Source organism: Vulpes lagopus, chromosome 1, assembly GCF_018345385.1.
Source record: "Vulpes lagopus strain Blue_001 chromosome 1, ASM1834538v1, whole genome shotgun sequence".
In the NCBI taxonomy this organism is placed as follows: domain Eukaryota; kingdom Metazoa; phylum Chordata; class Mammalia; order Carnivora; family Canidae; genus Vulpes; species Vulpes lagopus.
In genome coordinates, this window is record NC_054824.1 from 77341426 (window position 1) to 77366016 (window position 24591).

General features: G+C 46.5%; 1 protein-coding gene across 21 annotated transcripts in view; it reads right to left on the reverse strand.

Moving 5' to 3' along the window:
- The window catches only part of KALRN (kalirin RhoGEF kinase), a 661253-nt gene that overhangs the window by 578612 nt on the left and 58050 nt on the right, over positions 1-24591 (reverse strand). For 2 of the 21 annotated variants that reach the window (XM_041763059.1, XM_041763027.1), the window contains exon 1: positions 16754-16911. The exons of 16 other annotated variants lie outside the window; for them this stretch is intronic. In XM_041763059.1, coding sequence (XP_041618993.1) covers positions 16754-16820 — 67 coding nt within the window. In that variant the 5' untranslated portion in view covers positions 16821-16911. Of the gene's footprint in view, positions 1-16753; positions 17374-24591 lie in introns of those variants that run through there. 3 more of the 21 variants (XM_041763045.1, XM_041763138.1, XM_041763156.1) reach the window with 3 other exon arrangements.

A 24591-nucleotide genomic window follows, 5' to 3' on the forward strand; every position in this document is an offset into this window, starting at 1 on the left:
CACTGACCTCTACCTCTAAAACCAATAATACATTTTATGTTTATTAATTGAATTTAAATAAAATAGAAAAAATTAAAAATAAAATCACGTCGGTTATGGTTTAAAAAAGTGGATAAAAAATGAAAACTTCTGTCAAAAAAATAAAAAATAAATAATAAATAAAAAGCAAAGCCTTTCCCCTGCCTTCCTCTTCTTTCAGTGCTTCCATCCACGGCCTACCCTATCCTTCTGGCTCCACTGAGGACCAGCAGCCTCAGCCCCTCTCTCTCAGCATCAAGACAGGCATTTGCCTTGGCCCTTGGATCCTTCTTCCTGAAGTGGTCGATAAGAATGGATTTCAGCAGATACTGCCCAGGGCCTGAAGATTTATCAATACTGAAGCCCTCTAATGACTGCCAATTAGTGTGTCCATTATTCTGGGCTGGGTCAGCGGAGCCCTTAATCTACTTAATGGAGCAGGAACTCCAGCAAGGCGGGAAGCACCTTGAGCAGCCGGACTGAGCCAGGAGGCAGCAGGGTGACTGGCCCCTCAAAGGTAGCCCAGCTCAGCTGCCTGGCAGGCAGCCTCTAGGGGGAGGAGGCAGGGCCTTAAAGGGAGCTACTGATGGATGACTCTGTCCTCTCACAAGGTACAGAGGGCACCCTGAGGCTGAAGTTTCTCCCCAATGCCTTGGGCCAAACTTCAAAGCAAATAGAGGTTGGTCTTCAGTTCCTTCTCTCACATCCAACTCCCAGGTACTCCCTCCCAAAGCCCCAGGACTCAGCACTCCTGACACATTCTGTCTCCCCCACCCCTTTAAGACCTGTCTCCCTACACCTCCAGGCCTTACATCTCCTCCTGAATATCCCACCATCTTCTTCTTGTTCTTTTTTTTTTTTTTTTTTTTTAAGATTTTATTTATTTATTCATGATAGACACAGAGAGACAGAGACAGAGACAGAGGCAGAGGGAGAAGCAGGCTCCATGCAGGGAACCTGGTGCAGGATTCCATCCCAGGACTCCAGGATCATGCCCTGGGCCAAAGGCAGGCGCTAAACCGTTGAGCCACCCAGGGATCCCCACCCACCATCTTCTTCTTATCCAAAAGTTAGATGTTAGGCAATAAGGGTTAAGAATTAATAGCTAACATTTATTGGGCTTTCTACATGCATGACATCACTTCATCCATACAATAACACTATGAGGTAAATACTGATATTGTCAGCATCTTACAAATGGAGAAACTGAGGCCTAGAGAGGTGCCCAACATTACACAGCAGTGAGCGGTAGAGTTGTGAGCTAAACTAGGCCATTTTGATTTCAAAGCCTCATCACACTGAGCCATTCAGCATGCTGCCTAAAAAGCAAATCAATCAGCAAAATAAGCCTATCATTGTTTTCAATACTTGCTAACTTTATTAACTTTCAGGTTTTTCTTTGGTTTTTCAAGGAGCCTGGTCATGCAAATCAATAGCTTTAACTGATAAAGTTTAAGGATAAATAGTGTGGAGGTGATAAAAGGGAACCGAAGCTATATGTAGGTGTACTTTCAACTCATTTTACCCCACATGAAACCACCTCCCCAAACCCAGCTGTACTCATACATACTTTCTTTCTTTCTTTTTTTTTTTTTTTTTTTTAAGATTTTACTTATTTATTTGACAGAGAGACAGAGAGAGACAGAGAGCATGCACAAGCATGGCGGGGGAAGGGCAGAGGGAAGGAGAGAAGCAGGTTCCCCACGGAGCAGGGAGCCTGATGCCTCAATCCCAGCACCCTGGGATCATGACCTGAACTGAAGGCAGATGCTTAATCAACTGAGCCACACGGGCGTCCCTTTACTTTCAACCTTCTTGGCATACCTTCTTTCGGTACCTTCTTTGAAAGACTTCCAAGAGCTAGCAACCTGTGGCAAGTGATGGACTGATGAGAAGAACTTCTAAGATGAGGTAATCCATAGACATGGGATATGAAAAAGCGAGGAAAAGGAGATAGATCCTGAACCTGTAGAAAGTATTGGTTCAGTAACTGGGCCTCTTCTTTTCAGGTGAAAACTACAGAGGGTCCAGTTGGGGGCAGAGGATAAATGTTCCTCTCAGGCCTTTTATTGCAAAGAGAGAATGTGGAGGCCCACCTGGTTTTCCAAGACAGAGAGCAAACCAGTCCTCAGGAAAGGCTGTCGTTGGTACCCTCATGCCTCACCTCTGTGCCCTCCAACCCTGCTCCTAGGTAACAAGAGCTGGTATATTAGAGCAAGGACGGCTTTCAGCCCTGCTCAGGGAGTAATGTCTGTGTTCCCAAGGTCTGTGAGGATTCTTCAACCTTACTATGATCTTTCTTCTGCCAGGAACACTTGCAAAGACCCAGCTTACCCAGTGGAGCCATATGACTCCATTAGATATATTAGTTTTTATGCGATACACATTTATAGAAGTAATTTGTAGTGTGATTTAATCTTATGAATAGATTTCTAATAAGGCCAATTCTTTCTACTACAGAATTTTATTTTTGAATATTTTTCATTAAATTTATTACATTTTGATCAAGGCCAGCTCAATTTTTTTAAGTTACAAATTATGTTTTCAAGGGACATACCCCCAGTACTTCTGAATCCTTTCCATTAGGGTTGGGCTCTATGTTTTTCTGCCTTATCCAGAGCATGTGGTCCCCAACTAGGGCAAGAGATATGACTACATGTCTTAATCCTTAACTCTAGTTGAGCATAGAGTATGATTGATACAGCTTATTGCCTGCATGGTAGCAATTTACCCTTTTCTTCCTTGCTTACAGAACCTAGATTTTGATTAGGAATCAGCATCCATGTGCCTTAAGAGAAGCAGAGACCCTCCCAGCCCTATAGGGTAAATGTTAATTATGTTATACCAATCATGAAAATTGTATCTCCTTTCCAGTGACTTGTTTAGGGATTGGTGGTGAAATTATGTCCCATGAGACATGAGAAAAAGTCTCCCAAGGGACTTCTGGGATAGATTTTCTTGCTTTCAAGCTCTTAAAAAGACGTATGTGAATACATGCATGGGAACCAGGCTTTTTCAGTTTTTGTCATTTCTCCATGTGACATGTGGCACTGTGGTAGTCATCTTGGGACTGGAAGGAATGGAAGAATGCAAAGAATTGGGGTCCTAGGATCTCCATTCTTTAATGGCAGGTTGGGAAATTAGAACCAACCCTCCCACTAAAGACAATGTGGGAGTATTTTTTTTTTTTTTCGATCTTCGTAAAAGCATTAAAGAGCTAAGGAAAGGGGATGCCTGGGTGGCTCAGCAGCTGAGTGTCTGCCTTCGGCCCCAGGGCATGATCTTGGAGTCCTGGGATGGAGTCCCACATCGGGCTCCCTGCATGGAGCCTGCTTCTCCCTCTGCCTGTGTCTCTGCCTCTCTCTGTGTGTCTCTCATGAATAAATAAATAAAATCTTTAAAAAAAAAAAAAAGAGCCAAGAAAATAACAAAGAATTACTAGATCAAAGCCCAGGAGAAAGGAAGAATCCAAAGAGGTAGGTCCAAAACACAAAGCAGCTTTTGCCCTCAGAACTTTTACCAATCTGGGAGAATTTGTGGCAAAACTAGCTGTGCTTTTGACAGCTATGACGGGCAAAGGGAGAAAAATCAAAATTCTGGGCTTTCTCAAGGAAGGAACTCTAAGCTGGGCTTCCTCCTAGAGAAAAGGCTTCACCCTTATGGTAAAGGTAACTGAGAAATAAACCACCTCTCATGGAAACTAAAAACACAGCCTCATGTAATCTGAGTCCATGGATCCCCAAGCATTCAAGCATTGGATTAAGATGGAACTGGACTGGTATCTGTAGGTGTCTGGCAAAAGAGAAACGATCATTGTAGGAGAAAGTTACCATTCTAGGCTTCAAATTATTATCATAAAATATTTTTCAAAAATAATGACCAAGCCACAACCAAAGACAGCACAAGGGAAAAAAAAACACTATGAGCAAGAACCATCAGAAACAGGAGACTACAGAAACAGACCCACAAAGACTCCAGATATTGAAATTATCCAACTAGGAGACTTTTATAAAGCAAGTATGCTTACGATTTCAGAAAAACAAAAGACAAACTTTAAAGGTTTTTTATTAAACTGAAAACTTGAAAAATATGATTTGAAAAAGAATTAAATAGGGATTGTAGCCCTGAAAAAAAAAAAGAAAAACAATACTTGAAATTAAGAAATCAATGAACAAATCTAATTGCAGATTAGCTTTAGCTAGTTAGAGAATTAATAAACTGGAAGGTAATTCAGAGGAAACTAGGATGCACCAAGGTGAGATAAAATATGAAAAATACAGAATAAGAAATATAGGAGATACAGTGAGAAATTTCAACTTCAATCCATTTCAAAACGGATACAAATTCAAGAGATTTCAATTTCAATCAACTGGTATCCCAAAAAAAAGAAAAAAGAAAGAACAGAGATAATGGCTGAGAATTTTCCCAGAAGTGCAACAATCTGTAGATATAAGAAATCTAATGAACCCAAGCTGACTAAATGAGAGAGAATCTGGTGATATACTGAGCCTCTGATTTAACAGCTGACCTTTGAACTTCTTATTAAGAGAGCAGGAGAATAAGCAGGAAGAGAGGAGCCAGTGAATTACTTATTGTTTAAGCTATTTTGAATTTCAGTTCAGCTACCTGAAGCCAAAAGCTTCCTAAATGACATTCATAGTGATAATAAAGTATCCACCATTTATAATGGATAAATGTTGACTACATGCACTGCACACAGATTTCTGTTTTGTGTAATTCCTCACAAAGTCTTACAGGGTAGAACATATCAGTCAATACAAGCATGGTAGACTGGATACCAACTACCTCAAAATCTCAGTAGCTTAACAGAAAGATGACTATTTCTTGTTTGCACTACATGTTCAACATGGTTGAACAGAGGGCTGTGCTCCCAGTCATTCAGGGTCCCAGGATGATGGAGACTTTTCCCCAAAATAGTTTCTATAGTCGGTGAAACGGCGGGCAAATGAAGTAAACGTTCTATCGGCTTTTAAAACTTCCATTTGAAAGTGAAACGCCTGACTGCTCACATTTCACTGGCCACAAATCACATGGCCAAAGATATAAGAAAGTACAATATTACTGTGTGCTCATAAGGTGGAAAACTAGAAATATTCGTGAATAGTTACGACTACCACAAATAGATATTACTCTAACTCTTCAAACGAGGAAGGTAAGGCTGCGAGAGGTATTTAATATTTGTTAGAGAGATGACTTGACAATGCACTCATTAATAACATCTTTCTGAAGGTGATATTATGGACATGACTACTTGCCCTTTGCTGATGGGGTTAGTGAGAAGAGGATTAAAGCAGGGATCTCTAAGGAGCCAAACAGAGTGTCTGGCTGGGTCTCATCATGGTCTATTGTAGAATCATTATCCTCAGGGGCAGAGTATGGGACCAAGGCAGCTGGGGGTGAAGGGGAAATATTCTAGTCTTTCCCTTGTTCCTTATGCTAATGAGATCCTTCCAAATGTGGATGAGGTTGGACTGCAATTGGCCAGAGAGAGAGTTTATACACATGCACTAAGGGTTCCCACTATCTTATATATTCCAGGTGTTCAAGATGTGGTTAAGAGGGAGGAAAAAATGAGCCCACGTAACCGTGCTGGCCATGCCAAGTTTCTTAACTTTGATCTCTGCAGATTCAGAAAGCTGGTCAAGGCACAGGAGACGAAAACTGAGAGAGCTCTTAACCCATCATATGTCCAAACACAGGAGAAGGGACCACCTTATTCTCTTAGGTCCTCAAGACCTTCCTATGAGGTGGATTTTCCAGTCTGTAATGTGCAGAACATTCCCCACCTCCTCTCATTCCTGCTGATGACACACACATGCACCTCCCCCCTTCCAGTACCCCACATCTACCGGCAGGCCCCCTAGGCTCCCGGCGCTGCCCCTCCCAGCCCTGTCTAGCCTCCTGCAGACACAGCAGCATCTGTCTGAGATTCTCTCCCTGTGGCAGGGAAGGAGTCAATACCCAGGTTCTTATTTATTTATGTGTTGGTTTATTCCTTCCCAGTGATGAGGCAGTGGTTAAGGGGAAGAGGAGGGAGGAGGAACGGGGGGCGGGGGTGGGGGCGGGGAGGCCCAGAAAAGAAACTGTGGTGGACTAGAGATTGGCAGAAGAAATGTCTCTATAATTTCAACTGCTTTCCAACCACACTGTCTCTAACTGAGCCTCCTGGGGTGAAAGGTCTGTGTATTACTGGGGATGAGAGTTTATAACCTTAATTATGCCTCGAAGCATTTGGCTGTGTTCATCTTGAAACTTCCAGCAGGAAAAAAAAAATGTGGTTTCCATTACAGTGTCACTGAGGGACTTGTACTGGGGTTGGGATCATTAAAACGAAAACACTGATGAGTAAGCCATGGCATTTTGTCTCCAAGACTTACGTCCTTCCTCCACCCCTAGTCCTGTACTTTATTTTGAGACAGGCTTAAAATAGTCTATAAAATATGGAGCTCATTATCCCATCTAACAGATTTCATTTGGCATGAATGTAGATTAAAAGCCCCATGCCAATTCTTCCTCTTAGCCTGGGTTTATAAGATACTCCTCTGCCTTTGCCCTGGGCTGGGTTCTTTAGAACTCAATTCTGCAACAGACCAGGGGAGCCAGGAGGTGCCACTTCCGACTCCACTCAGCTCGTTTTTTCATGATAATAACAAGGGAAGATGGAGAAAGAAATACAGCCTGTTTGGAGGGCTTCTGAGAAACTTTGCCTGGAGTCTTAAGAAGCTGGATCCAATCGAGACATCCCTCAAATCTGTGAATTCTCCAGCAGGCCCATTCTTCCACATATAACGACTGTATCAGGGAAGCCCAGCTTGTGAAAGGGTTGGGGGGGGGGGTGGGATTGGGTTGAAATCACAGGGGACTACAATAGAAAGAGGCCTCAGCTAGGAGTTTCTGCGTGCTGGCTTCTTGGGCAGGCTCAGCCATCACTAACTGCACGGCTCCAGGAACTGGAATCTTCTCCTTGGCCTCAGTTTCCCCATCTCTTAAATGAGAGGTCTCTTCCAACTCTGTCTCTTCTTTTGCTGAGGGTACAGTTATGGAGGTAAAGAGAAGGAGAAACAAAAACCTCTTCTTACTCACCACTGATCTTGTTTGGCCCAATACCATCTCTTGAACAAGTAAATTCACTTTTTATCTGATAAAGCTCCAGCCTTCTCTGATTACACACCTTTCCTCTGAATCACCAGAGTGTGTTTGCTCTGCATTTTCTCTCACCCGGGATGCCCTTTTCCCTTGCTCTATCCAAATCCTTAAAAATCCAAATACTCACAAGGACAGTATGCTTAATAGGAAGTACGTGCTGACGGCTTGATTTATGTCTTTAATGCATTCTATGCACAGGTGTCATCTCATCTTCAAGAGTTTCCCACAGGGCCCAGCATAGGGTTTTGTGTAAGAGGAGGGAGGAGGGACTGATCTCACGATTTCACTGGCAGGCTTATGGTTCTCCACTCATTTACTGTTCCCTCTGAGCCATTCAATGGCACACTATACAGATGATTGGCCTCCCTGCCACCTCACCCCTGTACTTTCTCATTACAGTCCTCTCTGGGGGTTGTTGGGGGCTTGAATGAAGCAGGTGACAACCTATCCAAGGCCTTAAACCAGCCCACCTCGCCAGTCTGCCCGTGACATTGCCTGCTCTTCTGCTAAGAATATCAAGACCACCTGAACTGCATTTCCCCCCCCCCTTTTTTTTATTTCTTTCTACTTAAAAATAGCTCCCTAAGCACCTCCTTCCACCTTCCTTCCAACAGAGGAAGCATTCTCCTCCTCCGGTCTACCACTTCCATCTGTAGTCTTCCTTCCACCCATTCCTACCCTCCTCCAGGTCATTGCTGCACTTCACAGCACTTATCACAGGCTCTTACTATAAATTCAACTGTTGCTGGACTTGTGTATTATCTGTCTCACTCACTAGAATGTAAACTTCATGAAGACTTCATGCCTTATTCATGCTGTATCCCCAGCAAATAGCACAGGGCCCGGAACACTGTCAGTGCTCAATGAATATTTATTGAATGGATTAATAAATCCATTTTTGTACATCATTTTCAAACTTCTTTCTGTCACTGGCCCCACCCCATCTTCAAATACACTCAGGCCTCCCTCCTTAACAAAACCATCATGTGACCCTAACGTCCAACCAACCACTATTCTATTTTTACCTTGCATTTTCTGACATATTTCTCAAACAAACAATATGTGCTGGCTGCTGCTTCATCTTTACCATCTCCTCCCACTGCAATCTGGTTTCTCCTCACCAAGGCTGCTGAAACAAAGCTGTGAGTAGTCACCAAAGCCTTCTGTCACCAAACCCCTCACAGTTGCCCCACCTCCCTGCAGATAGGGATCCCGAACCATCCCTTCTCTACTCCCATGAATTTATTGTACCCTGGCTCTCCTCCTACAGTTAGGAATGCTAAGTCTGTCTCCCCATGTCCACACTTTCCAAGATCAGTCTATGCTAATCACGTGTCCCCCTACACTGTCTTCCCTAGCGAATACCAATTTCACTATGACTTTTAGGCCCATAACTCAAAATCATGCATCAGCTACCCTAAGTTCTCTCTAAAAACATAGGCATACTTCAGCTGCATGAAGGAATTAGCATTAGGTTATATCATGTTATACTTCTTCATGTTCCTAGCACCTGGTGCTGATACTGTATTCACAGCACCTATATTCTCTACTGCCTGGCATGTGGAAATTGTTCAATACATTTTTAAATTAAATGCTGCTAACCTCTATTTGCCTTTAACCTGATATGCAAGCAAGAATCTTCACGAGATAGCCCCAACCTCTCTCTCCACACTTAACTCTTAGAGAGTCTCTGATTCTCAGCCTCATAACTAAGGACCACTGAAGCTTAACTCTGTTCTCTCCTTCTCCTCCTACCCACCGTTGTAGCATTCGTTGTTATTTGTTATTGTCCATCTCCCCCACTAGACTATAAAGTTTCATGAACACAAGAATACCATCTTCTTCAACATTGTATTCCCAGAGCCTTCAGAGGGCGTAGCATATAGCAGACCCTCAGAAGATGCTTGTTTTGTTTTGTTTTTTTAAAATTTTATTTATTTATGATAGGCACACAGTGAGAGAGAGAGAAGCAGAGACATAGGCAGAGGGAGAAGCGGGCTCCATGCACCGGGAGCCCGACATGGGATTCGATCCCGGGTCTCCAGGATCGCGCCCCGGGCCAAAGGCAGGCGCCAAACCGCTGCGCCACCCAGGGATCCCAGAAGATGCTTGTTGAATGAGTGAGCATTTCTTCTTTCATTCAGACTAATTCTTTCCCCGTCTTATGAATGTATAGCACTCCCTTAGCAATTCAACATGAAATAATACCTCGCGGCACCATGTAGTTATATTATAGGTATATTATTTTGCAGGTATTTGCAAGCATTGTCCACATAGAACCATGTAACCTTACGGCTAGAAGGGATCCACCTTATAAGTAATTCATTGTTTGATAGAGGAGCCAAAAGAGACTCACAGAGCTTACTACGAGATCTTGGTCTTTCAGGAGTTTGAATTGCAAGATGTCTGAGGGCAGGAAGCCTACATCCTACCCCCAAATGCTCCCTTTTATGCCTAGACCCTTAGCAGATATGATTACTACTGCCTATAATAACACCAACAATATTTGCTGTTTTGCCCATTTCTTTAAATAACAAGCTACTGCTATCTTCAAGGTGAAGGGCAAATTCAACACTTTCATTGAGAATCCAGTTAGCTTTCGGACCATCCGGCAACACAGCTGCCCCATTACCCCTTCACTCTCAGCAATCACTGAATATTCCACAAGAGAAGAACAGGCCCTGGGAAGCCATGCCACACCCAGAGAAGTGCTGCTGCTTTACTGTTCTCACATCACAGTAATCTCTACCCCACTGGATGGAAACACCACACCTGGACCTCACAGAACAGCTATCAGTGTCCTTCCCTCAGGACTTGGCCTAGATATATCTTGTCTAGTGATCTCACACCACAGACAAGACATCTCAGTGATATACTCTTATACTTCTCTCTATGCTGACAGGGGAGGTGGACAGAAACCCCAGTTTAACATGTGTGCTGGAGAAAGACAAAAGCGGGTGTCTCCCCACCTGTACCACAGCAGGTATAGAAAGACTATAGTCGTATACCATATTAGTATATCAATCCAGATGGGAGTCAGGGGTCCTGGACCTGGACTCTTTCCTTAGCAGCTCTGTGACTTTAGCAAAGTACCTAACCTCTATAAGCTTGTTTCCTATCTGTGAAATGGGAACTAAAGCAATCTATCTCAGAGAAACATAATGAAGACCAATGGGATAAGAGATTAGAATTGTCAAATCACGATAGTTCTTTTTTTTCCTCCTTAACAATGCCATGATAATCAGGACTTTTCCTTGTCCTCTGGAGAGTTCAGATACTCTATTAGCTAAAGTGATTTATTGGAAACAACCCTGAACTCTCGCCCTGTCTGGGCGAGAATACAAAGGGGGTGGTGGCACAAGGATCTAAACTCAGAGAAGCTCCACTCTGTGGGGGAAAGGACCCCCTCCCCCACCACCAGAACTAAGCTCCTAAAAGCAGCAGAAATCTGGGAGGACAACATGTACCTGCCAAGCACTTCTTCAGGCCAGGGAAAGCCACACATATTAACTCCTTCAGTGCTCACAACAACCACATGAGATGTGTCCTGTTACTATCCACAGAAGCATACTGTGCATCATGGAATAGCGGCCTGCACCCCAGTGTCCACCTGCCTCCGAACAGAACCAGACCAACCAGAGGAGCTTTTTCTGGAGGGCATTGGAGTTACTAGGTTTAGAAGGGGAAGGATGTGGATTAACCACAGGAAGGAGAGGCCTGGAGCATTTCTAGTGGAAGCACAGCAAAATACAGAGGTTTCTGGTATGAAGCAACAGAATTGTCGGGGATGGTGTTTCAAGCGGTGCTGTGTTCAAACTGTTTACTGGACAAGAGACTCAGTCCCTTTAGAAAAGTAGTATTGTGCCAAAAGCCAATTAGATAACTATAGGAGATGCCTGGGTGGCTCAGGGGCTTAGTGCCTGCCTTTGGCCCAGGGTGCAATCCTGGAGTCCCAGGGATCGAGTCCCACGTCGGGCTCCCTGCATGGAGCCTGCTTCTCCCTCCTCCTGTGTCTCTGCCTCTCTCTCTCTCTCTCTCTCTCTCTCTCTCTATGTCTATCATAAATAAACAAATCTTTAAAAAAAAAAAGATAACTATAGGAGATGCCTGTTTGCAACTTAAAAAGCTAAGTTAAAGTAGCTTCTTTACACATTATGTGAATATTCAGCTCAAATAGGAAGGCAATTAAACCTAAACCCTTCTAATCAGAAAATCCCCAGTGCAGGAGAGCCATCCAACACTTTTCATACACATGCTGTGTGCTTTTCTCCTCTTCTTCCCACAGACCATAGGAGGGAAGGAATAAGTCATAAGGTTGGCACAAAGAAGCCACACATCAAGCTGGGCACACATATGCAACAGTTAACAAGAGCAAGATAAGCCAAACCAAAGTGGGTATCCCAGGGTCTATGGCAGTAGGGACTGGCCACAAGCAGATGGACTAAGAAGAGACAGCAAGTTGGAGCCGGTCAGGGACCAGAGCCAGGCAGATTACTGAGCAGCAAGCAGACCACAGACAGGTCATCTGGCAGGGATGGGAAACCAAGGGCCAGGAAGAGGGCTATCGGCATGGGAAGGATGAGACCAAAGATGAGGACAGCCTGAGAGCCACAGCCATGAGGGCCAGAGACCTCTTGACCCTGCACTGCACCGGCCGAGTCAATCCTTGGATTAGGCCATTTCGGAGATATAAAGGTTGAGACGAAACAGAACAGCTGCACAGGGAGAGGGGAACTTTGGTGAGATAGAGAAGTAGAAGTAGTAGAAGTAGAGCCCAACAGTGAAGCCTTTGGGAAGGTAACTCTCCTCGCTGCCCATCTATCCCGAAGGAGAAAAGGAATTTCTTTCTCGAATTCTAGCTGAAAATGGGCAATGGCCAGCTGCTGGGAGCTATACTAAGAAGAAATGAAAGGTGCCTGACATCTGCAATGACAAACTGTCATCCCAATCTCCAAAGCCCTGGGCCACCAGAACAGAGAGCCAAAGCCCCAAAACGAGCTGGGGCCAGACAACATTCTGGACATAGGTAAAGTTTATTCTCAGAAATATGAACGAAAGTCAAGGTTTAGTTGAGGTAGTGATAGAAAATGGTTGCAGTTGAAGTTTCTAAAGAAAGGTGCATGAATTATGCCCAAAATGTTACGTTCTTTTAAATTTTGCCCCTTAGCACATTCCTGTGTTTACTCCTGTGTTTATTATTCCCACATAGTGACTGATTTTCTCATTTATTTTGTTATTTTGCTGAAGAGTCATTTCTGCTTTTACTCTCTGGCATCCATATTACAGGACAGCAACGAGCCTGGCTCTACCTCAAGCCTACAGAGCCCTCAGAAAGGCCAACATTGGAAAAAAAAAAAAAAAGCCAACATGCAGCCCCCTTTCCAGAGATTCTAACTTAATTGGCTGGGAGGTGGTGGCAGGAAGGGAGGAAGTAGACACTGCATGTTCTGAGAGCTCCCGGGTGATTCCCATGTAAGAGCCAGTTGGTTTCTGGTCTAGAATCCAAAGCACTGTATGGTAGCTGCAGGAATATGGACAAAGCATGAAGACGAAATTAGCAGCCTAAAACCTATATTGGAAATTCAACCTATCCCTTAAGTTTTCCACACATCAGTCATTTATGTACTTCTGACACCATTTCACTGTATCCATATACCTCCTACAGTTATTTCCTCAATGGTATTTTAAATCAACTCCATTTTACTTAAATTTATGCTTAAAAGAAGCTAGTGGACTGAGGGTAACGGCAAGATGATATAAAAGGCAGGGGCAAAAAGAAGACAAGGTGGTGGCTCCTTAGAGGGAACAGCACTCAGGGCAGGAGGTGGGGAGAAGCAGGAGACCCAGGATACGTGGCAAGGCGGGCGCAGGGATGGGGTAAAGAGAGTGAGAAGCTTGGGGATGGGTTGCAGACCAGCAGAAGAATGCCAGAGAATGGGGTTACAGAGAGCAAGAGGCATGAGGTTGTCCCTTAAAGGAGACCTAGGGAGGGGGAAGGACTGAGGAAGGGGGCAGGTGGGTGGGGCTGGTGGGGCAGGCACCTGGGGCAGAGTGTGAGGACCAGCAGGAAGTGATGGAAGTGATGGGATCAGCGGGGCTAAGGAGGTGTGGGAGGAGTCGGGGCGGGGGGTGGGGACAGCACAGCAGAGGGAGACTCTGGGCAGGACAGATTCAACTGTCTGCTGGACAGTGCCAGGTGACGACCAGCAAGAGACCCTCCAACAACATCCGTAAATCACCTAAGATCATCTCACGGACAAACAGTGGCCGACATCCTGTACAGTGGGCAACACCGCCCCATGCCCTATGAAGAAGGAGCCACCCGTCTTTTCCCTCTTCCCCTTTCGCTCCAAAATGATTACATGTAAACAAATGTGAACCCCCCGCCTCGCACGTCGGGTCCCCAAGGATACGGCAAAGCTCAACAACCACAAAAAATCGATGTTGCTTCCCTTTTCTTCTGTACTACTCATGTCTCTTATTCGTATGAGCTCCTTTCTTTGCATGGACGGTCCCTACCATGGGAGCCATGTCCTCAGTCACTGTCTGTCAGCACAGAACACAATCAGCAGCAGTGACAAAGGCCCAGTAAGAAACACCGTAAAAACAGCAGAGGCTCTTAGCAAATAACTCGTCAAAATGATCGTGTCTGAGCAAGCTGGTAGTTCGTTGCCGTGTAAATCCTTACACACAGCTAACTATGGCCCTAAAAAACAATCCCTTTTATTTTATTTTATTTTTTAAGATCCTTGCCCTTAACTGAACAATGATGGGGGAGACAAAAGGTTTGTCTGCAATCACCAAGCACACACCGTCACTTCTCAGTAAAGTTTATTTCCGCTCCGTGATGTGTTCTGTTTCCTCCCTTTTCCTAGATGTGTCAAATCACAGATTCACTTATCCCTCAGTCGCAGCCAAGAGAATGACTCAGGCGATGCACACAGCCTGTCGATTATTTCAATTTCCTGGGCTAAACTCATCATTTTCCACTTCTTCTCATTTCTGATCCTCTCTCCCTGCTTTCTAGAGGCCATGAGGCATGACAACGATGAGGGTGAAACGACACGAAATCCTAAAACAGATGAAGGGAGCTAAATTCTGATACACTAAAGAGAGATCTAAGAGAACTTTGTTCACTGCCCAGAAGGACGGGGTCATCATTCATCTATCCATCCATTCAGCAAATATTTATCAAGCGCCTCCCATGAGGTAGCTCAGTCTAACATGCCACTTGAAAGCGTGCCACTGTCTATACCATGTTAGCTAACATTAGCTCCTAGAGGGGAGTTCTATATCCAGAAATTCTGCTTGAATAGAGATGTGGGTGTGCACCCATGTACATGTGTAATACTAGGATAACCACTAACCAGAAATGAGCAAACCCCCGAAAGCCTAGAAATAAGATAGCCTACACAGTCAGGAGGTGCCAGTCTAAAGCCCCATAATAAAGAAACTGCTAGAGACACCGTTTAATGAAAGACAATAAACTCTTGCAGCCATACATGATGGCAAGACTTCCATGAAAGAACACGCGATTGCTGGCAACCCACTTTTGCTATCCAGGGACACGGGTTAATCCGTTAATTTATTAACCTGACATTTCTCAGAATGCTTGACACTTTTACATGCACTTATACAACACATTTCCCCCAAATTCTATAATATAGGTATCGGTATTCATAGTCCCATTTTTTTCAAATGAACGAACGGAGGTCCCATTCATTTTTAATAATTAATAAACCATTTATTCAAGGGCACTTAGAAAATAATGGAGCCAGAACTGGAATCTAAGCTTGCGGTTTGTGGATTCAAGCATTTTCTAAAAAGTAAAAATAAATTATTATTATTATTATTATTATTATTACAGTTTATACACTAACATCTAATTTCTTCTTACCGTTAGCATATGTTCGTTTGAATTTTGTTTGAATTCACAGAAGTATAAATTGTCTCTAAGCTTCTAATAATTCTTAATCAGACTCTTCTTAGCTCCTGGTTATTACATCCCACCTGTTCCTTTCTCAGGATGTTTGCACGAGGGTGAGAATTAACCGTTCTGGTAATACAAGCTGACGCTGAAGGGTCACTTCCTTCATGCCAAACACTGGGATAAAGTACTTCACTTGTAGTTTCTCCCTTAACCCCTGCAGGAGCCCACTGAGGCAGTGCTACTAGAAGTCATTCTGGCAGCATCTTTTTTGTTTTTTGTTTTTTTTTACAATGAAGGAAAGGAGCACAGAGTTTAAGTGACTTGCTGGAGCTCAGGCAGGTAAGGGGGATGCACACCTGCGACCTCCTCCCCCATCCCCCAGGCTGAGATCTCCGCCTGAGGGTTCAGGCTCCCTTAACATGCATTTCACCTCCCATCAGGCTCCCACTGGCCTGCTTCTCAGCGCCAGCGAGAGACTGCTCTTTGCATGTGCTGGTTTGGCTTCCTCCATCTTCGGTTCCTCCCCATAGGAGCCCTGGTTCACCTGCTCCATGCAGCGTCCACTCCCCACCTCCCAGCCCTGACACCCCCCCCCACACACACACACACCTAAGGATGTTCCCAGTGGAGAGCACTGCGCCTTGGCGTATAGAGCAGGGCTTCCCCAGGACCATCTTTTCCATCAGGGGTTTATCTCATTCTTGCCAAAACCTCTTAAAGGAGCCAAAGCTTTTAAAAATAGCACTCAACATGTTTAAAAATCAATCACCCACCCGAGTTAGCAGTGGCGTTTCCTTAAGACGGAATATGTGGATTTGCAGCGCACTAGCAGGAGACTCAAATCACATTAATATGTGAGGGTAAGATGTATTAGGGTCAGATTAACCTGAGAATAAAACTGACTTCCCTGTCTCTTTGCGAGCTGCAAATTCTGAACCAGCTCTACTACAGATCCCCCACGAAGAGAGCCGGAGAGCCGTCCTCCGCAGAGGTGCTATCTAGCTCCACGACGCTAAGGGGTGTGGAAAGAGGGAATGAGCACTTGCAAAGCACCTCCTGTGCACCAGATCCTGTGTTCTGCAGGTATCAGTTAAATAATAATTCCACAACAACCCTAGCAAATTAGGTCTTACCAAGCCCATATTACAGATGGGGAAACAAGCTCAGGAAAGTCCCAGAAATGAGCCTAGGGTCACAGAGCGCGGAGGGGCCCAGCTGCCACCCGCGCCTACATCTGCCTGCCCCCAGCCCCTTGCTGCAGGGACCCTGCTCTTCGCCACGCTGCTTCCCGGAGTGTTCTGTGGAAAGCCCTGCAACACAGGGCTTAACTCCTCTCTGAATACAGCGCAGAGCTTCATTAAAAGGGGGGGAAAAACAGCAAGAAACCAGATCCTGATGTACAGATGCTCCCCGAGTGGCCCTGCGCTCCCAATTCCCAGCTGGGTCGCAAATGTCCCAAGAAAAACAGCCCTTCTCTACTTGCCACGGGCTGGCTGCCTGCTTGCTCCAGTCCCCGTTCCTCCTCCTGCCGCCCCCCGTGCCCCCCGTGCGCCCCGTGCCCCCCGTGCCCCCCGTGCGGGTGTTCCTGCCTCGGCGTGTCCGTCCCTTGCACGCGCGCACACACTCACTCAGGAATACCTCGATCCAGCAGCCGGAGCAAGCGGAGATACCAGAGATACCACTGGTCCCAGAAGCGGTCCGTCATCCCACCCTGAACTCATCCTTCAGGGCCGGTGCCTCAGCAGAGCCTCATCCCAGCACCTCCGAGTCGAGGGGGCCGGACTCCTTGGCGCTGGCGGGCGGCAGCCTGCGCTGAGCACACGCCTGCCTGCGGAGCCAGCCACGTCCTCCCACACAGAGCTGCCGAGCCGTTTCGCAGCAACAAAGGAGCAAGAGCAGAGCACCGCCGCCTCGTGCAGGCCCAGCCGCAGGGGCCCGGGGGAGGTCGGAGGCGCAGGCCCCAGCCAGCACCGTCAGCGCCGGGAGGCCAGGGGGCAGGGGGTCTTGCAAGTGAAAAGCCGCTCTCTAGGCCGTGTCTTGACCTGCACCCCGGAATGTCCCGCCATCCTGGCCCCACTAACAGGACTGGGGAGGGAGGGGACCACAGACACTCCCGCCCCAGAATATGAGGCCCACACGGGCACAACAAAGGCCACAATCCCCTCCTCCCTCTGTCCGTTCATGAACCCTCTGTTAGGAAGTGGAGATAGCACGGGCTCTGGAGTCAACAGTCATGGGTTCAAATCCTGCCAGCGCTTAATGGTTGCCCGGCCTCCGCCACGTTTCTTCAACTCCCTAAGCCCCAGCTTTGTCCTTGTGACCCGGAGAGAAGAGCATTTGCCCTGCAGAGCTATCGTGAAGTTCCCAGGAAAGGAAGGATGTGCCATTTCTGGCAGAGCACTCAGCGGAGAGCCTAAGTGTCTGTCCCCCCCGCCTCACCCCTTACCTGCCACCCCTGCTCCTTCTCACCCATCTCCATCCCCCACGTGCCCTTACATCTCATGGTTTCCCGTCTCCCTGCCCTTGCTCCTGCTCTTCCTGCCAAAGCATGGCTTCCTCTGATTTTCCCAATGTCTATGCCAAATGCTACAAATCGGGCTGCCGTCCCCGGTCTTCCCCTTTATATCCCATCTCACTTTCTCCTTATAGAAGACTCTGCTCCTTCATTCGATCACAAAATCCATGAAGATGGGAACTGCTTTGTAACCATCCCTGTATTCCCCAACGTACTTCATATAGGGCTTGAACCTTGCAAGTGCTCGAGTGTTTACCAACTGAACCAACGAACAGACAAGTGAGGCCAGACACCCCGCACGATTTCATCCTAATGGCCAAGAGAGGATGCACTGTGGTGCCTCAGTCCCTGGGCACTGCCTAAGGCCCATAGAAAGATGACAGGGCCGCCCTGCTTGCTCTGCCCGGAGCGGACTTTACAGCAGACTGGCCACCTACACCGTGAGGCGGTGCCCCTGGTGGCTGAGAATCCTGCTCACAGAAGTAAAACCCAAGGGGACTCCAGGTTTGGGACAACTTTGTTCTCCAAGCTTAAAAACTAGCCAGCAGCCACGTGCACAGCCGTCACAGCTTCTGTTCCAGCCTGGCCCACACCAGCAATGCCTTCCCGCTGCGCTAATAGAAATGCTCGCTTCCCAGGCTTCTTGGTCTCCCCTGCGGAGCTGGTGGGAGCAGTCCTCCCTCAGCATCTGCCCTTCCTGAGAGCTTAGGCCTCCAAGAGGAGACAGGTCACAGATGCAGAGAGAACTCAGACTGAGGAACAGGCTGGGGAGAGGAGGTAAGAGCTAAGAGGGAGAGGAGAAAGTGAGCACAGCCACAGTCTCCCCAGCCCCCTGCTCCCCGACCAGCACCACCACCACTGCCTCTCGGCTCCTTCTGAAAGCACAGCAGCGGGACGGAGCGGACACACTGCCTGCAAGCCACCTCTCAGAATCTGTTCGGATTATTTTGTTATTACCTTACATGGACAAGACTCCAGCCCGCAGTTAACACAAGAATGCAAGCCCCTCCTCTCTCCAGACAGAAGTGCACTGACCCGGGACCTCCCCCTTCCTCTGTGAACAACAAAATCCATCATGCAGGTGTAGCCCGTACTTTGTAGCTCACAAAGTACTTTCACATCCATCATCTCCTTTGGGTCTCTGAGCAGCCCTGCAAGGTCTGTAGGATGGTGATCATTCTCCCCAGTATACAGCAGAGGAAACCCACAGTCCAAGAGGTTAAACAACTCGCTTACAGTCATACGCCTAGTAGGTAGCTGGACTGAGAAAGAGACATATACCATCTGTGTCCTCCCAAAGAGAGTTTCTGAGGCTCTGGAACATTCCCTGAGGAACTGTGACATGATCCCCAGGGGGACAGACGCCCTCACAGTAGGGCAGGACCTGGGGAATGTGGCTGCTTCCCAACAGGAGGCTCCTCCAGGACGCTGCCCTGCCATGGGTACAGGCTGAACAGAGGTCAACCAGCGGGCCTCACTGATGGCCTCTCACCCTTTCCTTTAGCTGTTGGCTGTGGCTGCCAAGGGGGGAGCGTTCTCCAAATAAGAATGCCAACAGAGGCTTTCTAGAACACAACGTGGGAGAAATCTGGAATGGGGGGCCGAGGTAGGCACACAGGGCTCTCCCACCATGCCGGAGACCCAGACAGAGATGGGCTGAGGGAAGATAGTTCTAGTGACTATGTGGACTGTCTGGCGTAAACCAGAGCACTCTATTCTACATCCCACTCCTGGGCTTGGAGAAGGCAGTTGGCCCTGTTCCCCCTCCCTCTAGTAACCAAGGGCAATTCCACACAGCCCTGTTTTCAAAAAGAGAAAGGAAATAAAGCTGTCACTGAACGATATGGGTGCAAGCACCTCCCCCACAAACTGCGAGCCTAAGGCACATAGCATTACCTGTTGGGCCAGGCCCAGGATGAGCCCATTCAGCCGGGAAGTTTCCTAAAACCAGCTCCGCCCAATCGAACCAGGCCCCTGAGAGCTCTCCAGCCCACCACTGCTCATTTCTCCAACCCCCACAGAGCCTCTTAAAGCCTTAGTGTAAATGCAGCCCCTCCAGGAGCTGCATAAAATGTTCCAAGAAACTGAGAGTTGCCACTGGGCTGCAGTACATCTGGAAAGGACGGGGTATTGGCCGGGACAGAGCTTTATTAAGTCTTGTGGTTGTTACTTTTGTCCTCAACAATGCTTCCTCCGTGGTTGCTTCTTTCGTCGTGGTCAAAGCAGGCATGATCGTTCCCATTGGTGTGGTCCCCCCAGCCCACCTACCCGGCCACAGGGACATGTTCTCCAGGGACAAGCAGCATCTCCAGGCCGGCGACAGCCTGTCCGTTCCAGGGGGTGATGCCCATCTGGAGGATCACTGGTGACTCCATGTCACATCATAGGTCTGTTGCCTTCTCTTCACTGTTCCTTCTTCTTCTAACTTGGCACTGTTCTTTCTCCCTCTCTCCGCCCGCCCCGACATGAAAACACTGTGTTCCCGATCAGATAAAGCCAGCACAGTGTAGGGAGCAGAAGGCAAACAGCACGGAGGGAGGAGAGAACCAGTCGTGTCCCAAACCTTTCCCACTCATCTCCCGGGACAATGACTGCCATTCCCACAGCACCACTGGCCAGCTCCCTGGACACACGGGGCTACCAGACAAGGGAAGGCCACGCAGGAGGCAGTAGGGCTGCATACCGAGGGGAGACAATCGCCGACGACCTGGTGTTCATCCCCCCACCCCTCGTCCCAGGAAGTGAGCTCCCATCAGGCTGCCATTTTGCCCTACAAGCTGTGCTTCAGTTGCAACATGAATCAAACACGGCAGCAGACACCATCGTCAGCCACCTCCCACACCACTTCTGTCCCCTTGGCAGTGAGCACCCTAGTGGTGAAGTGAGGCCTGTGGCAGCACATTCTCAGGGGCGCCATCCACGGGATGGGAAGGACCCCTACCAACCTCTCCTGTGAGAGCCTGGTGTCCCCAGGTGAACGGGCTCCTTAGGTCCACACCTGAGGACAGCACCTATGACAGGTATCATCTATCACTCTGAAATTCAAGTCTACATCTCCCAGGAGGCCTTTTCCAGCTAACCTCATTCATTCTCTACCTCAGAGGCTCTCAAAGTTTAATGGGCAGCAGAATCACCTTAGAGGGTTTGTTATCCATGCAGATAACTAGGCCTCGCTCCCGGAGGCCTGCATATTTAACGAGCTCCCCAGACGATTCTGGCTCCAGCTCTCCTCTCTTGCACGCGGCACCGACTTCATTTAACTCTTCTGGTTGAATCTAGCGTGTACCCATCTTCCCACATACCCTAGAAGTCTGGTATGGAGGGAGATTCCGAGTCTCCTGGAAGGTAAGGGGAGGTCCCACCTCCCAAGGCCCTACGTGGAGGCCCCGAGAAGCTGCCAGGGCAGGAGGCTGAGAGATCAACCTCATCTCTCCACAGGCTCCAGAAAGCGTTCATTCTGCAGTGGCTCCACTGCACATCTGTACAATAACTTTAAATGTCACCTCAAATATCAGGCCAGGCAGCAGGAGGGAAAGGCAGGAGCTAATTAGCCCGCCTTGCCCTGGCTTTTGTGTCGTTTTCATCCTTGCTCACCTCCACAACCTCCGCTGAGATCTTTAACTCTCCCGTGGCCGGGGAGCCCCAGCTCGTGAACACTGCACACAACCTTCCGCCACGCCGGGATGTAAACCAAACTGTTTAATGCCTCTGCTCCGACTATTTACAGCTCCTCCCACCCCTGCCAGTCAATAGAACCCCGTGTTGCCCTGCCTATCCGGCCACAGCACGCCACCCCAAAACTCCCTCCCCATGCCCCGAGAGCCAGACCCATATCCTCTTTCTCTGCCTCTTCAAAGCTTACCCATCCTGGACCTGTGAAAAGCATCATGATAATCTCATGCCCTCTAAGGTTTTCCTGATGAGATCTCTACATTTAGGCCGTTGGGGAGTACTCACATTTTGGCAAAAGATATTGATGACTTCAAAGGAAGGAGACCAAAAAAAAAAAAAAAAAACTCATAAATACAGAGAACAGACTGGTGTTTGCTAGGGGGCGGGGGGAGGGCAAATGGGTGAAGGTGGTAAAAAGGTAAAAATCTCCAGTTATAAAATAAATAAGTTATGGAGATGTAATGTACAGCACAGTGACTCTAGTCAATAATACCATATTGCATATTTGAAAGTTGCTAAGAGTAGATCTTAAAAGTCCTCATAGCAAGAAAAAAAAAGCTATAACAATGTATGGTGGTGGACGTTAACTAGACTTATTGTGGTATTCATTTTGCAATATATACAAATAACAAATCATTATGTTGTATACTTAAAACTAATATGGCAACTAAACCTCAATAAAAAAAAAAGGGAATGGCAAAAATAATATGGGTATTTCTACCATCACCAGAGATGCTAAACTAACATCTTATTTTGTTAATAAATTAACATTTCATTTTGAGGATTTTTGTGTATGTCCATGTTATGATGTTAAAGAGCTTAATTTGTGCAAATCATGATTTCGAATGACAAGTAAATTTATTCAATTGTTAAAGAAAAAAATAAAAGGAGGGCTTGGAAGCCCAAGCCTTAGATACACAGTATGGTAATAGTGGATTCTGGGGGTGAGGAGGAGGATCCATAACTCTCTTCCCTACGTCTCATAGGCTTTTGCCTGTTAGGACATCCGGACGAAGGCAACTCACAGGAGCTGGTCCCTCCACTGTTCTCCCCAACTCACTCCCCTGACCTCCTGTTTCCTACTTAGAACATGATTAGATTGTAGGTGCCTTCTCTAAAGCACCTGAATTATAAAATAGTTCTTCTTGAAGAAGGAAAAAAAAAACCCAAACACTATATATTTGAAAAGAATACCTCAGAACCCGACCCTAGAGGCCTAGGTAATCAACCCAGAGAGTTCTTTATTATCTCCTATGCTTCTCTCACAGCCAATAAGGTGGTGACTCAATCTTACCTCCGCTAAGAACAGTTTCTTCACCCCTTGAAAGACGTGGTGTGGCTCAAAAGACCAAAGGGCCCCTCAAGCTTGGGGTCTGTTCACCCTGGTGGGGTTTCTCCAAACTATTCCTCTAATCTCTTCACTCTCCCAGGCACCAACATAGAATCAGGAGAAGCTATGTTGCAGTCACAACAGCTGAAACCTCACATCTCACTCAGCCCACGGGGAGCTCTACTGTCGAGAAATCTCTCCCTTTTCTCTTCATCCCATGCCTTCTCCATCTCCTCCAAGGACATTTCCAAATAGGCCCCTTTCCACCTCCCCCCAATAAAATCAAGCGACAGACTATAACGATTGGAGTTGGTAATAATTGATGTGATGTTAAACAGGATCAAAAAGAGCTCGTTGTCCCTCAAAAAAATACTAAATTTTGGTTACCATATATCTAGAGCTAAACATTTCTTTCTATATTCTAATTTTTTTTTCTTTTGGGGAAAATGTATAATCTGTGGTTGTTCCATAGGGCAACCCACTATCACATCAGAATATTTGATTCACCTGAATGCCCTTAGCCCCACTCTCTGCCCCCCTTCCCCACCCCACCTCATCCTAAGAATGGATAACCAGAGTAGCTGCACGCTAGACAATCTGACTTCTCTCTACCTTGGCTCTTATTTTCAAAAAGAAAAGAACCAGTTACCATGATCATTTTACTTTTCAGCAAATGAATTCTGCTTATGGTTCTAAAAATAACTAATTCCCATAAATATATAAATAATCTCTTTCTAATCTGTTGATACTTCTAACTTGAAACCCTCTAGGTGTTTGAAAAGGACCTGAGCTTTGGAACCAGACCAACTGGGCTCAAATCCCAAATTACAAATCCCTTTTTCTAGCTGAGTGATTCGAGACAAATCACTTAACTTCTGTACATTTTTTGGATGAGGAAGATGAGGCTGATCTTATAAAATCTTCAGGAGGAAAAAAAATAAAATGACACATAAAATAAGAAGCACTGTACCTAATATATACTAGGTGCTTAATAAAGTTAGTGCATCCTCCTACAATAGAAAACAAGCTCATATTAGGTTGAAATTCTCAATGCGTATGGCCTAACTAGACAGATAAACCAGTAAAAAAAAAAAAAAAAATACGGCCAGTTTTGCCACTGAAAACAACTCTAAGCCAAGCAGCCCTTATGAAGTCCTGAGTTAGGGACAAGTCACAGCACCAGATCCCCCACCGTCTCTACCTGCCCTACAGGCAGGGGCAGATTCCTAGAGATTACTTGCCCAACTGCCCCAATGCATCTGGCTTATTCCTTCTACTCTAAGGTTAGAAAGTTCTGAGAAAGATTTAATTACGAAAAATCCTTTGACTATGCCCATTTGAACCCTGTCGATGACCCTCGGCACTGAGGAGGTGGGAAACTCTATGGAGCTCCGTGCTGGAGTTTCCGTGTCCCCCAGTGATATAGCTTCCCTAAAAGCCCATCAGTCTGGCCTTGTAGCATGTCACAGGAAAGCCTACTTAAAAATATCTATGAAAGGGAGCCTGGGTGGCCCAGCTGGTTAAGCATCTGCCTTTGGCTCAGGTCACGAGCCCAGGGTCCTATGATTGAGCCTCGTATCAGGCTTCCTGCTCAGCGAGGAGTCTGCATTGCCCTTTGCCCCTCCCCCCCCTGCTCATTCTCTCTCTCTCTCTCTTTCTCTCTCAAATAAATAAAGAAAATCTTAAAAAAAAAAAAAGATACCTATTAAGAAGAACAAACTATACAACAATACAACAAGAAGAAAAGTTTTTATCATCTTAGGGTGGGAAGTTTTTCCAAGCATTAAGACACAAAGCTCAATATATTGACTTGTATGGGCATTTTTAAAAATCTCTCTAAGTGTATACAAATCACTTAAGGAGAATAAGGGCTGGACAACGGCAGTGAAAGGAATACTTTTCACCGTATATCTTTTTACAGCTTTTGAATTTTGGCCTTTGGATTGTATCATGTGAGTT